General features: G+C 38.7%; 1 protein-coding gene across 2 annotated transcripts; it reads left to right on the top strand.

Annotated features, from left to right (window-relative positions):
- Positions 1 to 1,590: 1,590 nt before the first annotated feature.
- On the top strand, positions 1,591 to 9,352 carry LOC6593447 (choline/ethanolamine kinase). Of its 2 annotated transcripts, none has more exons than XM_026987358.1 (8): positions 1,591 to 1,951; positions 6,357 to 6,463; positions 6,530 to 6,875; positions 6,946 to 7,098; positions 7,165 to 7,547; positions 7,611 to 7,679; positions 7,964 to 8,387; positions 8,533 to 9,352. In XM_026987358.1, exons 1-8 carry the CDS (start codon positions 1,931 to 1,933, stop codon positions 8,593 to 8,595), a joined length of 1,566 nt encoding a protein of 521 aa, XP_026843159.1. In that variant the 5' UTR covers positions 1,591 to 1,930; the 3' UTR covers positions 8,596 to 9,352. The 2 variants fall into 2 exon arrangements, with proteins under 2 accessions (XP_026843159.1, XP_002018729.2); XM_002018693.2 differs by lacking the exon at positions 1,591 to 1,951 and adding an exon at positions 5,310 to 5,456.
- Positions 9,353 to 12,722: the final 3,370 nt, after the last annotated feature.

Raw genomic sequence — 12,722 nt, 5'->3', positions numbered from 1 at the left:
TATAGTAGCAATCAAAACCGTTGAAACACAACAACCCCCCTCCCAATTTTATATACAGAAGGGAAATCATGTTCCAACGAAAGAAAATAAGAAAAAAAAGGAAATGTTGCCGTGACTATATATAAAGTTCTTTTTTTTATACGTAATTACTAGACTAATGGCGTGTCCAAGTCTTCTAATGGTTCTTTTTTTTCCATTTGTATTTGCGCTCAGAAAGAGGTGTTCTTCTGGGGCGTACTTAAAGCCAACCTACTAATTTGTCCAATTTCGAGTAACGTAACTGTCATTGGTTTCGAGCGAACCAGTGGAAACCAGAGCAGACCAAACCATAGACAAAACACTGAGGCAAACACGAATTGAAATAATTAAAGTAAAATGTGAATGAGGAAAATCGTAATTAAAATGTAAAATTGCTAAATGAAAAACCCATTTCCACAAGCAAATCCGTTAAGACGGGCTGAGAACAGCACCAGACTCAGACAAACAAAAACATTCGAGAACATTCAAAAATAAATGGAAGAGAAACATTCAAATGCCCGAAAATCTTTTATTCTCCGAATCGGAACCTTTTCCAGCCATTTCCAAGAAAATCTCACTGGAAAACGTACAGTCGTAGATGTGCGAACCGAACTGTACTTTTAAGCAGAGCGGTTACAGTCGTGACTGAAATATTAGAGGTAGTACAAAGAATTTAAATGTGGGTCGGTGTCGTGACTCAGGCAGGAGGAACCTTCTAGAAAAAGCTCTTTTTTCTACCAAAATATCAATGACATGATCGAATTGAATATTGTGCGCCTGGAGAGTATGAATCACTCAAAAGAAAGCTTTCGGCCTTCTTTCCTTAACCAAATTTGGTTGGTAAGATATTTATTTTTTCAATTGCCCTTAAATCTTTTAACTTGCGAGAAGTGTAAACTATTTTTAAAACATTTAAGTATTTATAAAAATTCATTATTTTATAATTTATAAAAACGTAAGCTTACAGCGAGCTAACAGCAATCTAAGGCTTTGCGCTTAACAGCTCTCTGCGTGGCACAGTGCAGCGTTGCAATACGATAATATTTTGAAAGTAAACTAAAAAAAAACGGTCGATAACTTTGTATATTTTATCGCTATGCGTTCGTGCTCTTGTTCACGTCTAGAGTTTTCTAAGCTTTCATAGGCATAAAAATTGAACAACGTCTTCGACCTAGAAAAGGGCCAAAGACACATATTTCTCTTCAAGAACAAATAGTTTGTAAACACATTGAAATAGATATAAATAGTAAACAAAAAACTGGTTCCGAGTCAATAATACAACGCATTTAAAAATAAATAATAATAAAAAATAGCTTAAGCTGTTTAATGAATGGGCAGATTTTTTTTTTTCGACAGCTCAATCAAACATTCGCAATTCTATACTTCAAATTTTGTAATATTTTACAACAAACAAGACGAAATAAATAATTTCGGTATTTTTTAGGTCAAACTTTACTTTATAAATTCAAACAAGTTCCACAGTCAACCCGGGCAAAAACAATTTGCATTGCAAAGAAAATGTAAAAAAAATGATAAGACAGCAAGCACGGCTAAAAGAGAGCGCGATTTGTGTTAGCTAGTAGCACCGATCAACAAGTCACAGTCGGAATAAAATCGTACTCGCGAGTGGACGTGGAAAAAACTCCTGTGGAACGAAACGAAACTGTTAACTGAAAACTGAATACGCGCATATAAGAGCACTTGCTATTACTTTATTATTACTCGAACGTACCGTTTCTTGTTGTTGTAACTATATTTAATATTAAGAGTGACGTCAAGGGGAACGAACGGTTGAAGTGCTCTGCCTGGCCTGGCGCGTGTTACCTATAAACAGTGGGTTTGTGTGTGTGCGTGTGCGTAGTACAGGAATTGGCAAATAAGATAAACATTGCAAAGAACAGAGGACAAGAGGATGTCCAGCAACTTGCAAACGGTAAGAGCCACTCAAACGAGTGATACATAAGAAAAGCTTGCGAAATATTTGTAAGCGGCAAAAGTCAAAGACTGCATGCATCGATTCTCTCTCCTCTCTGTATGCATTGCGCTGTGTGGCAGTGTGCGTGTGTTTTGCCCACGTTTTTCCACACCTTTCGTTTCGTACCTTGACCGGTGTCTGTTGTTGTGGTAGAGCTTTTGTGTATGCAGATTCGATTTGGTTTGAATTTCGATGGAATGTTGCGAAGTTTTGACACCCTAGTAGTCTGTTTTTATCAGTGCCTGTCAAGTTTGATTTAACAGTTTTAGTCCCAGAAGTTTTATCTCGGATCCGAATAGTTCTTATCATGAAATAAATCCACCTTATATACAAAGCATATACTAAGTGTATTCATATGTCTCTCAAGTCTCCTTTCATTGGTAAAGAAATAAAAACACGTTGTTGATTTTGCACGTTCCCTGGAGATCCGCAATCGTTCAGAAACATTTATAATCGCCATTGGCCGATTGCCTCTTCGTACATTGACGCCACACTCTTTTATAAAACACGACAAGGTTTTTTGTCTTATCAGTAATAATCTCTCGCTGTTTCCTTTTTTACTACGCGAATTTCTTTGCTCTGTGACCGAAAGTGGGTTCGTTCAGGACAGACTACGAGTAGATTGTGGATTTACGAGAAGTAGGGAATAGATCCGACGACATTGTTGCGGTTAGACAGAGTCATCGTCTCACGTGTTGCGGCTTTAACTCGTACTGTTGCGCAGTTCAAATTTGGTTTCAGATGAATAATGTAATGGGTTTTAGTATTACACACACGATCGTTTGGTTATCGGTTTGCTATAAAATCATCACAACAACAACTGGAACACTGGAACTGGGTACTTCCCAAAGGGGTTTTACGGGTAACTCATTTGCACGAGACCTTCCCGTATTCGCAAATGGGTTTATAATCACCCTTGTGCCTCGTTCAAGTTTAATGGGCAAATGGAGATAATTTTAAATCCCATTATTCCGAGGGATTATTACTATCTGTAAAATTGGGGTTCTTTACATTTATTCTTTTTCTTTTTATTTCTTTTATATTTAATATTTATCATAACTGCATATGATTCATACGCAAACAAAGGGTACAATGTTTTTTATGGCATGCCAACACTCAGAGAAAAATGGCGTTGTAAATCGAAACGCCCATAAATATTCACTTTTTAAATAAAAACATTTTAAAATGAAATATAATTTACTTTGATTTAAATAGTGTACATAATATAATCTTTAATCTTATAGTAAATAGTAATATATAATTTACATTTATTATTTTATTTAATTCATATATATTTTTTTATTTAAGACTAAATATTAAAATGGCAACGCTTTTTTCTTTGAATGTACATCAAATCACATGGTCTCTATATCTTGAAGTACTTTAAACTGACGTAATAGTAGTAAGGTTTAGATTAAAACAAATTAAATGAAAAATTAACGATTTATTGCCATCTTGAAATGATTATATAAACGCCAGGCAAGTATTTCGAGGAAGGAAGTAGCTGGAATGCGAAATCTAATCAAATGAAATGTGTATTTTTTCGGCTATTCAGGTTATCAGCCCCAAAATGTGACCTATATAGTGCTTAGGAGGGCTCAAAAGTATCAAGAAAATATATATATATTGCGAAATTCCTGGGAATTAAGTACTGAGGAATTTTATCTGTTTTTTTTTTACTCTTCGACTGCCTGATTCAGCATTTAACAAAATATTAGATCTATAAATTCAGGCAAATAGTTAATTTATTGCAGCGCCTAGTGCTAAGTGGTTTAAGTATTTAGCACTCCTATATAGTGTTATAGTTTGCTGATAACAACCTGCTACGCAACTATGTATGCGTATGATAAGGCCCCGCAACAGCCAATTGAGGCGCACACTTTTTTGGCCAAAGCCCCAAATGAGATATTGTCTATTACGATTTTCCCCCATGTCCATTTTTCTTGTAGTCATGGATTTGCTTAGTTATTAATAGATTTGATTTGCTTAGTTATTTACATGATAGTATGTAATGCCACCGCGAGTTTCTTCGACACAAAAACAACGGCCTGAAACGGCAATCAAAACTTGATAAGAGGTTTGGTCCGGCTGCGACGGGCGACTCTGCTCGTACTCTGCGTTTTATTGTAAATAGAAGTCCAATGGAATGGAAGATTTTCATGTTGCGTGGAAAATTCCATGGATTAGACGAGAGTTGCAGCTGCCTCTAAAACTGGATCATCGCAGATTAATGTTGGGCTTTGCTCTTGGGGGTACAAATAAACCCAGTTGTTACAAAATGGGTCTTGGGAAATACCTAAGATATTTAGGTAAAAATTATGGTTTTATTATATAAATTCTTACAAAATGTATTAACTCGCCAGGATATGCCCCGAAAATACTCTCTTTTTGAAATACATTCTATATATGAAATTCGTATCTCGGAGAACGGGTTCAACGAACGCCATTGAATGTTCTGTGCAAATATTAAATAATCTGTTTCCTGTTGAGAGATGCAATAATCGAGTCTACTTGACCATGTAAACCCCACCTTTTGCCACAAGGCTTCGTATATGTGTATAGTATATGGTAAGAGATTACCAACCGACAGGTGTGTGTGTGGTTAAATATTAATCTTATCTGTCGATGACAAAGAATTACAAGCAATTATGGCCCAAACCCCAGACAGCAGACACCAGACACGTTTCAAACTATTTTCTACCTGACGTCAAGGGTATTTTTCGGTGCCGCAGGAACATCTGTTGAAAATCTCAGATGCAAAGGTGTCTACCTACACTTGGCCCAAAATTGAGAGGAATCTACATTTTTTGAGGCCTTTTCTTTCGACATTTCAGTGAAGTTTTATATAATTTTATAGGTGAATGAGTGTAGGAGGAAGGAAGGACCTCTGGGTCTATAAGGAAGCATATGTTTACTATGGCAACCACGTCAGAAGGGGGTGGCCCGTGGCCGGCCGGTGGTGGTTTGATTTTTAATGGTGGTGCAACAGCAACAACCACTGTAGAAAGTTCATGCAGAGAGAGAGAGTGCCACAGAGAGAGGGAAAGAGCGAGTATTATAAGTAGTTTTCACATGCTCTGGGTCGACGTCTTTCGATGACTCAGTTTGTTTTTGTCCGCCCAGATGTGAAGAACAAATCGCTGCTGAAAATCCAACTGAAAAATACTCTCTTTTTGGCCGTTTTATACTACATATATAACTCAAAATTCCTGTTGTGGTGTGCCTTTGCGACTATTTTGTCAGATTTATATAATACCATTTATATATTGTATATCGTGTCTGTTTAATCGGTATATTTTCATATCTGTAAACTATACAAAATACGCGTAGCATGAGACAGCGAATTTGTGGCAACAATAAAACACTAAAACGTCGCCAAGAGCAGCAGCAGGAAATTGTTGAAAACTGTTGTCTAAGTAAACGTTGTAAATATGATAATATTTGGCAGCATTTTAAGCGAAATGTAAGAGTTATTTATCATGTAATATATGGTTTAAATATGGTTCTTTTTTGGTGAAAGGTATTTTAATTGACTAATTTTATAGGGTTTATCAGTTTTTGTACATTTTATCTTATGTTATAATCCTTAATATAAATATTTTTAAGAATTTGTATAGTTTATGCATGGGTTTACTTTTGTAATACGTTTTCTGATATTCGAAATCAGTTTTAGCACGTTTTTAGAGCAATTATTTGTGTAAACTTCTAGTATGTTCCATGAAAATACAAAAACGGGAGCTTATAAGCAAACATTTTATATATTGGAATACTTCTAATATTTGTTTCTGGTATTTTAAACATTTTATAATATTTAAAAAGAGTTTTAGAATCATTATTCATCATAAAATGCTAGTATATTCCATAAAAATACTTTAAGAACTTATAAGCAACATTTGATGTACTGGAATACTTATTTTATAATCTTTGCAAACAGTTTTAGAATCATTATTGCTAGGTAATTCCATAAAAATACTAGAACAGGCATCATAAGAACTTGAAATAGCTATTTCTTGGAACGATTTTGGTACTGGAATACTGCACTTAGTTTAAAATTACCTTGCGGTGACTTCCTAGTTGAATCAATAATGATTAAAAATGCAATTGTTTTTGGTTACCTTGGCTTACCTTGTTTTCAATCAATATACTCGTATATTTGTCATGCCTGTCGTCTGGGGCCACTAATTGCATTTGCATTTTAGCACACGAGAATGGATTTTTGGTATTTTTAGTACAGCAGCCCCCAGTGCCAGCCCCCAGGGCCAAAAAATTGTTTTGTCGATTCGCATGCAAAAATTCTCTCTTTGCCTCTCTCTATTTCCCAGCTCTCTCTCCGATAGTAATTGTTGTACTCTCTCTGTTCTAGGCAACCCTTGAGGAAATTCGCCATGCGGCAGCACGCATCTGTCGGGACTATCTAACCGGTCGCTGGAAGGTCGTAACCCCCGAATCTTTGGTGGTGAAACGCATCAGGTGTGTGTGCCATAAATTCCAGTCAAATCTTTGCTTGAAAATAACTCGAAATCCCTTTTTTTCTAGTGGCGGTCTTTCAAACTTTTTGTATTACGTGAGTCTGCCCGATTCGGATGCGGATGAGAATGAGAACGAAGAGCAGGGACTGTTGGAGCAGCAGGCGAATGGCCATGTTGCCAAAGACAACGTCATAGTTGTCGATGCCGGCGCCACAAATATCGTGTCCAAAAATAGCCCAGACTTTGCACGCAATGGGGTGGAGGTGGAGTCCGAGTCCGTGGGTGGGGCGGCAGACGATGACGACGCAGCCACGAGCGCCAAGCAGGCGCACAAACGTCAGCGATTCGATAGCGATAGCGGCGATTCGAGTTCATTGAAACGATTGCATGCCCCCAAGCAGGAACCCCGTGAGGTAGGTCCATGCGCACGGAGAGACCAGGCCCCGCCCTCTTGAATGTCTAATCGTTTGCATCGTTTTGCAGGTCCTGCTGCGTATCTATGGCCAAACCCATGGAGATCATGCGCTGGAGAGCATGATTACCGAATCGGTTGTGTTTGCACTGCTCAGTGAGCGTAATTTTGGACCCAAACTGCATGGCATCTTTCCCGGCGGACGCATCGAGCAATACTTACCGGTATGCAGGGGACTTAAGGACACAAATTGGTTTAGTTTTTAACATAAATCTCCATTTTGCTTGCAGGCACGTGCCTTGGCCACAGCGGAGTTGGCCGAACAGCGTATCCTACTGAAAGTGGCAGAGAAAATGGGTGAAATCCACAGCCTGAATATACCCATGTCCAAGGAACCCGATTGGATCTGGAATTGCATGCAGCGTTGGGTGACCAGCTTCGAGAGCATTGTCAAGGGCAAAATCCAATCGAAACCGGACTCCGCAGTGCTCCAGAAGCAAAGGGAACTGATGCGCACCATCGACTATGTCCAGGAGATAGCATGGCTGAGATCGGTGATCGAGAGCGGGGAATATCCCGTGGTGTTCTGCCACAACGACCTGCAGGAGGGAAATATACTGTTGCGTCAGGCGACACCAGAGCGTACGCCTCGTGAATCCATCAGTAGCTTGAGGTACGAGGATGTTTGATTGATTTCCCACAGGAGACTTGTATTAATCGATTGTTTATTTGATAGATCCAATTTCGATGAGACATTGGGCGACAGTTTGGATGGCAACAGCAATCTGTCGGAGCCAGAAGTCAAGTAAGTAGACCAACGGATCTGTTGAGCTGCTAACCCGTGTATTTTGTTGTTGGCCGCTCTAACCAGTAACTAACTCCTATTGCAATATATTGGCCTATACCGTACATGCTCTCTGCCCATATAAAACTACCCTACAATTCTAGATGGAGACAATTTTTGCTGTTGTAAAATTTATATGTGCTGGCCAAAAGCAAACAAAATACAGGTTATCCACATGACATTCACTTTTGAATCCTAAACTAAACTTTGCAAAAACCCCTCGATGGTTTTCCTACAACCTCTAGCAAATCGCACAGCTCGTCCTCGTCCTGTCCCGAACTGTTGGACACCACCGATGATTCAGCCCTGGACACCAGCTTCACCAACGATAATGAGCCGGATCTTATTATCATTGACTTTGAGTACTGTGCCTATAACTATCGTGGCTACGATCTGGCCAATCACTTCATCGAATGGACCTTTGACTATACCAATCCGCAGTTCCCATATTTTCATCACAATACAAGCAACTATGCCACCGCCCAGCAGAGACGCGATTTCATTGTGAATTATCTAAAGAAATATCACGATGATGAGAACTATAATCCCACGGTACAAGAGCTGGAGAATGTGGACTCCGAGATACAGTTCTTTACGATGATGTCGCATCTGTTCTGGAGCCTGTGGTCGGTGATTAATGTGACATCAGCCATAGAGTTTGGTTATTGGGTAGGTTTTTCGATAGAAGTAAGGTTAAGGAATCAATGCCAACGAGAAGTCTACTCGCTCGAAATTAACGAGTGAATGCAATGCTTCCTTAACTTAAAACTACCTTGCAGAAATATCTAATTTGACTCCTTATTTCTTTTCCTAGGAGTACGGCATTGCTCGAATTCTGGAATATCAAAAGCTAAAGGCCGCCTTTCTGGCCAAATGATTAGCCGTATGGCATTCTAAGGGCAAAACAGACACACACACACTGATCAAGGATCAAATGCATCATAATCAATCTTCAATATTCACTTGTATCGAATCGAAAAACGTACTTAAGTGACCTTAAAGAATTAGAAGACCCAGTCCCCCGCCCAAGGAATGAATTCGAGCAGAGACATGGAGAATGCCGGCGCTCTTGAATGGATTGAATTGAATAAATTATTTTTGTATAGAACAATTAGCGACTTAGAATCGATTAATGCTGAGAGGAGAAAAAACGAGTCAGAAGATACCAATTAAAGCTGTGATTATTGCATGAGACAGACGACGGATAAATACGACAACAATTTTACTAGCAATACTTTGAAGGCTGACCAAAAAAGGCCTCACAAAAAACAGATTCGATAGAAAGTATTACAGGCAGCATCTCTCCCCTAGGATCCCTCTTGGATCAAGCTTCTCCCCCCAAAGGCTCTACGAAAAAAACCTTCGAATTTATCACTTATTCGAATTTGTGTAAAGAGAAAATTATGATTGTACTTTCGGATCTAAGTATTATTTTGTATTCTACTTAATTCGTTCTGTTTCGGTTCTGTTCCCACGATAGCCTGCCTGGTATTCCGTTCAGCAGCCCCAGCATAGACAGGCAAGACAAACATGTGTTTTTATGTACCTCCACCTATCCTTACGCCCACATATTCCTTAATAGAATTTAGTCGTAATATATTTAATGTTTTTCATATTTTTTGCGCCTATTTTTAAATAAATAAATATATATATTTTAGAAACTTAAAATTGTATTTTCAAGCATAAATTAAGTGAAGATTATAGGCAAGAAAATTATGTACTTTACGATGGACATGTTCTATAAAATTGTTGTATTCCGATCATGAGAATTGCTCTTAGCTTATGATCATACTTTATCTTAGAAACGTTTCATCTGAAACCAAGGGTAGCATCCATATCTTATGCACTTTTTTGAATCCTTTTCTGATACCTTTTGTATTCTCCTTGAAATGGTTTTGTAACCCAGATTAGAAATATTCCGAATCGGTATGAATAACCGAATTGATATATCCTTGTGGAAACTAATCTCTCAGCTCTCAATGAAATATTATTTTTGTATGCGTAGGTAAATTATTTAAAGGGATCAGCCAGCTATATAATCTAGCCGTATAGGAACAACCGGTTTAAAAAGCAACAGTACGATTATTTTGTATCTTATTTTAAGAAAATCGTTCCAAAATATCTTCTTTTATAAATGGAAGCATTATTTGGTTGAATCATTCCGATTGGACCTCTATATCATAAATCTACCACAGAAAGAATCACTTAAGGAATCCAAAGTAAGGAAAAAAGCCTTTAAATTCTACAGATATTTGAATCAAACGTTAGCATTTGTAGGACAATATGTTTCTACATATCTCAGAAAGATTTCATCGAAATCTGAGCAATATTTCTTATGGCTTTCATAAGAACGATCGATGGAAAAAAGGAAATTCGAATATAGTTTCATATATGTGTGTTTTTTGTGTACCTTTACAGACTTTTAGCTAAGATAATTAGTTCATTTGACTGATTCCTAACTGATACTTAGAATCCCTTTCTTAAAATATCCAAAAATTCTCTTGCACTTCCAAAGAAAATACATATTCTCTATCCCTTTGATAGACAGTATCCAGGGATTGGGGTTTCTCCAGCCAAACATAACGTTCATATCTGATTAATAGGAGATTTCTGTCAGCCAGGACACAGAGCTGCTGTTGTCCTGCTGAATAGGAACAAATCATCTGTCGACTGTCAGCCCGGCTAATTTCCAGAGAGGAGCGAGAGGGAGGAAAGGTGGCGCTCCCTCCCAATTACTTGAATCCTTTGACATTAATTCAAAACACAATGAGCGGGTAGGGTGGGTGGGCAGGGGGCGACCAACAATGCCACGCATCTTTAATTAATGCAAGACCAGCAGGACGAAGGAGCAACCAGAAGGACCATTTAAATGTCTCTGTCCCTGTCCCTGTCCCTGTCCTGGCCCCACTGACATGACGATCTGATGGTCTGTCTGTTCCATGGGCATGTCCGTGTCTTGTCTTGTGGTCTCTTGCATTGCACTTGAAACCATTCGGAGGAGCCTCGCCTTGGCTTGGTCCTTTATGCAATGTAATGTACGCCTCGATGGGCAAATGCAATCCCAAGCAATTGTCTGCGGGCTGCAGCCCTACAGGCCACAGTCCTGTGCTGCCAGGGACAACTATTGTTTAAATACGAGCAGCACAAACACTGTGTTGACACTGGGGAATACAAAATAGAAAATGGTTTTTCGATTGCACTGCCCCACATGTCCTTCTTCGATGTCGTCTCCCAGAGACTAGCTACGTGATGGCAACGACGATGATGATGATGAATTGTTGTGCTGATAGTCCTGTCCCTGTGTCCCTGTCTCTGTCTTGTGAAAAACCCCCAAATCAGCAAACGAAATTAATTAGCAGGGTCTCTCTCCCGTGATTGAGTATTTGTGATTGACAATAGACAAGTGGATGGCTGGTAGGGGAATACAAATGGTATATTCCAGTAGAGGAACAAAAAGCAACACAGATCCCACTAGTTAGAGTTGAAGATATTTTAATAATAATTGAGCAGACCAGAGAATGGAAGGCAACAAAAGTAATGAACGAGTTGTAGGGGGGAAAAAAAACAATAAAATTGAAAAGGGAAAACTGCAGTCAAAAGTTGTAAAAATACAAAACAATAAATCAACTTTTGCGTGCACTTGAGAGGAAATGTTGAAGGAGCCGAGAGCAGGAGACAGGGAGTAGGCGTGGAAGTTAGGATCTCCAGATAGAAGAGCAGTTGAACAGGAGGTGGGAAAGAGACGGAGAGCAAGTTGCTGAAGAAAACAATGGAACGGAAAGTTGTTGGCCGGAGTTTTTCTTATGCGGAAGTGAAAATCTTGTCAGCGGGTGGGCGCTGGCAGGCGCAGGCAGGAATCAACTTGGTCAAAGCAATTTAGAAGCAGTTTATATACCAGCCAGCAAGTGGCAGCAAAGTTTGACCACAGATCCAAACATATATATAAATAATGGTAGGAGCAACAGCAAAAGAACAATAACCGTTTGTGGGGTGTGTACCCGGAAGCAGGAAGCCGGGCAGGAAGGATGCCACTGCTGGACCGAAAAAAACGGGGGGGGAAACTGATAACCATTTGAAACTGGAAATAAATATTGAAAAAGTTCCAAAAGAGCATTCAACTTGAGAAACAAAACAAAAACCATTCGAAATAGAAAGGGAAATTATCAAAATGTGGATTCAATGAAGGTTTGGGAGGATAGAGATTCCATGGCCGAGGGGGGGCCACGCATTTCTCGTTTGGAAAGTGACAAATTTCTACGGCTTAATATAAATGATGTTCATATTGCGGCGTGACAGTCAAGTATATACTTGAAGTGCCAGAACCCTTCTCAAATTTGACAATCTAATTTTAGCGACGACAAGACTTCATAATCTCTGGCATTTCGAATCATTAGTCAAATGCCAAAGGTTTCCTAAACAAAAATGGTTACATTCAACATTTTATGGTGCATAGTCAGTTGTTGTGTGCATTGCATTGCACTATTATGACGTTTTATTTGTTAATATTCTAAAAAGTATTCAAAATTCAACGTTTTCTACACTATTTATTACATTACACTTGATCTTTTTACATGGCTGCATCTGCACAAACATCCATGCACTCGATTACATACATTCCACATACATTCCACACACATTCCACACACATTCCACATATATTCCGTACATTAAGATAAAGTTTCATATATCATTGCTGTTTTGGAAACTAATAATTGATTTATGATTGATTTTTAATAATATTATAGAAAATATTCAATTCTATTTGAACTACATACATCCCCAGTTGCAGTCTGCTTTACATTACAAATAGCAGCGCACAACACCTTCGCTTTTATACTTTACATTAGCAGAGGGATAGAGAGGGGAAGGGGAATGAGCAGAAATGTTAATTGTCAATGAGATGAGCAAGCTCCATCAACTTGCTCTTGAACTTCGTTCTTCTCTCTCTCTCATCAAACATGCCATCAAAGCGCTCTCGGTAGGGCTGAGCGTAAAGTAATATCC

This window comes from Drosophila persimilis, unplaced genomic scaffold (genome assembly GCF_003286085.1).
Source record: "Drosophila persimilis strain 14011-0111.01,24,50 unplaced genomic scaffold, DperRS2 tig00000124-arrow-pilon, whole genome shotgun sequence".
In the NCBI taxonomy this organism is placed as follows: Eukaryota; Metazoa; Arthropoda; class Insecta; order Diptera; family Drosophilidae; genus Drosophila; species Drosophila persimilis.
Note: the sequence above shows the minus strand (reverse complement) of the source record. Positions and strands in the feature narration are given on the sequence as shown.

Excerpts from the sequence above, each read along its gene's own strand:
- LOC6593447 (XM_002018693.2), top strand. The coding sequence starts at position 5,325 with ATGAGACAGCGAATTTGTGGCAACAATAAAACACTAAAACGTCGCCAA. Across the intron at positions 7,680-7,963 it reads CTGTCGGAGCCAGAAGTCAA|CAAATCGCACAGCTCGTCCT; the intron begins GTAAGTAGACCA and ends TACAACCTCTAG. Across the intron at positions 8,388-8,532 it reads CCATAGAGTTTGGTTATTGG|GAGTACGGCATTGCTCGAAT; the intron begins GTAGGTTTTTCG and ends TTCTTTTCCTAG.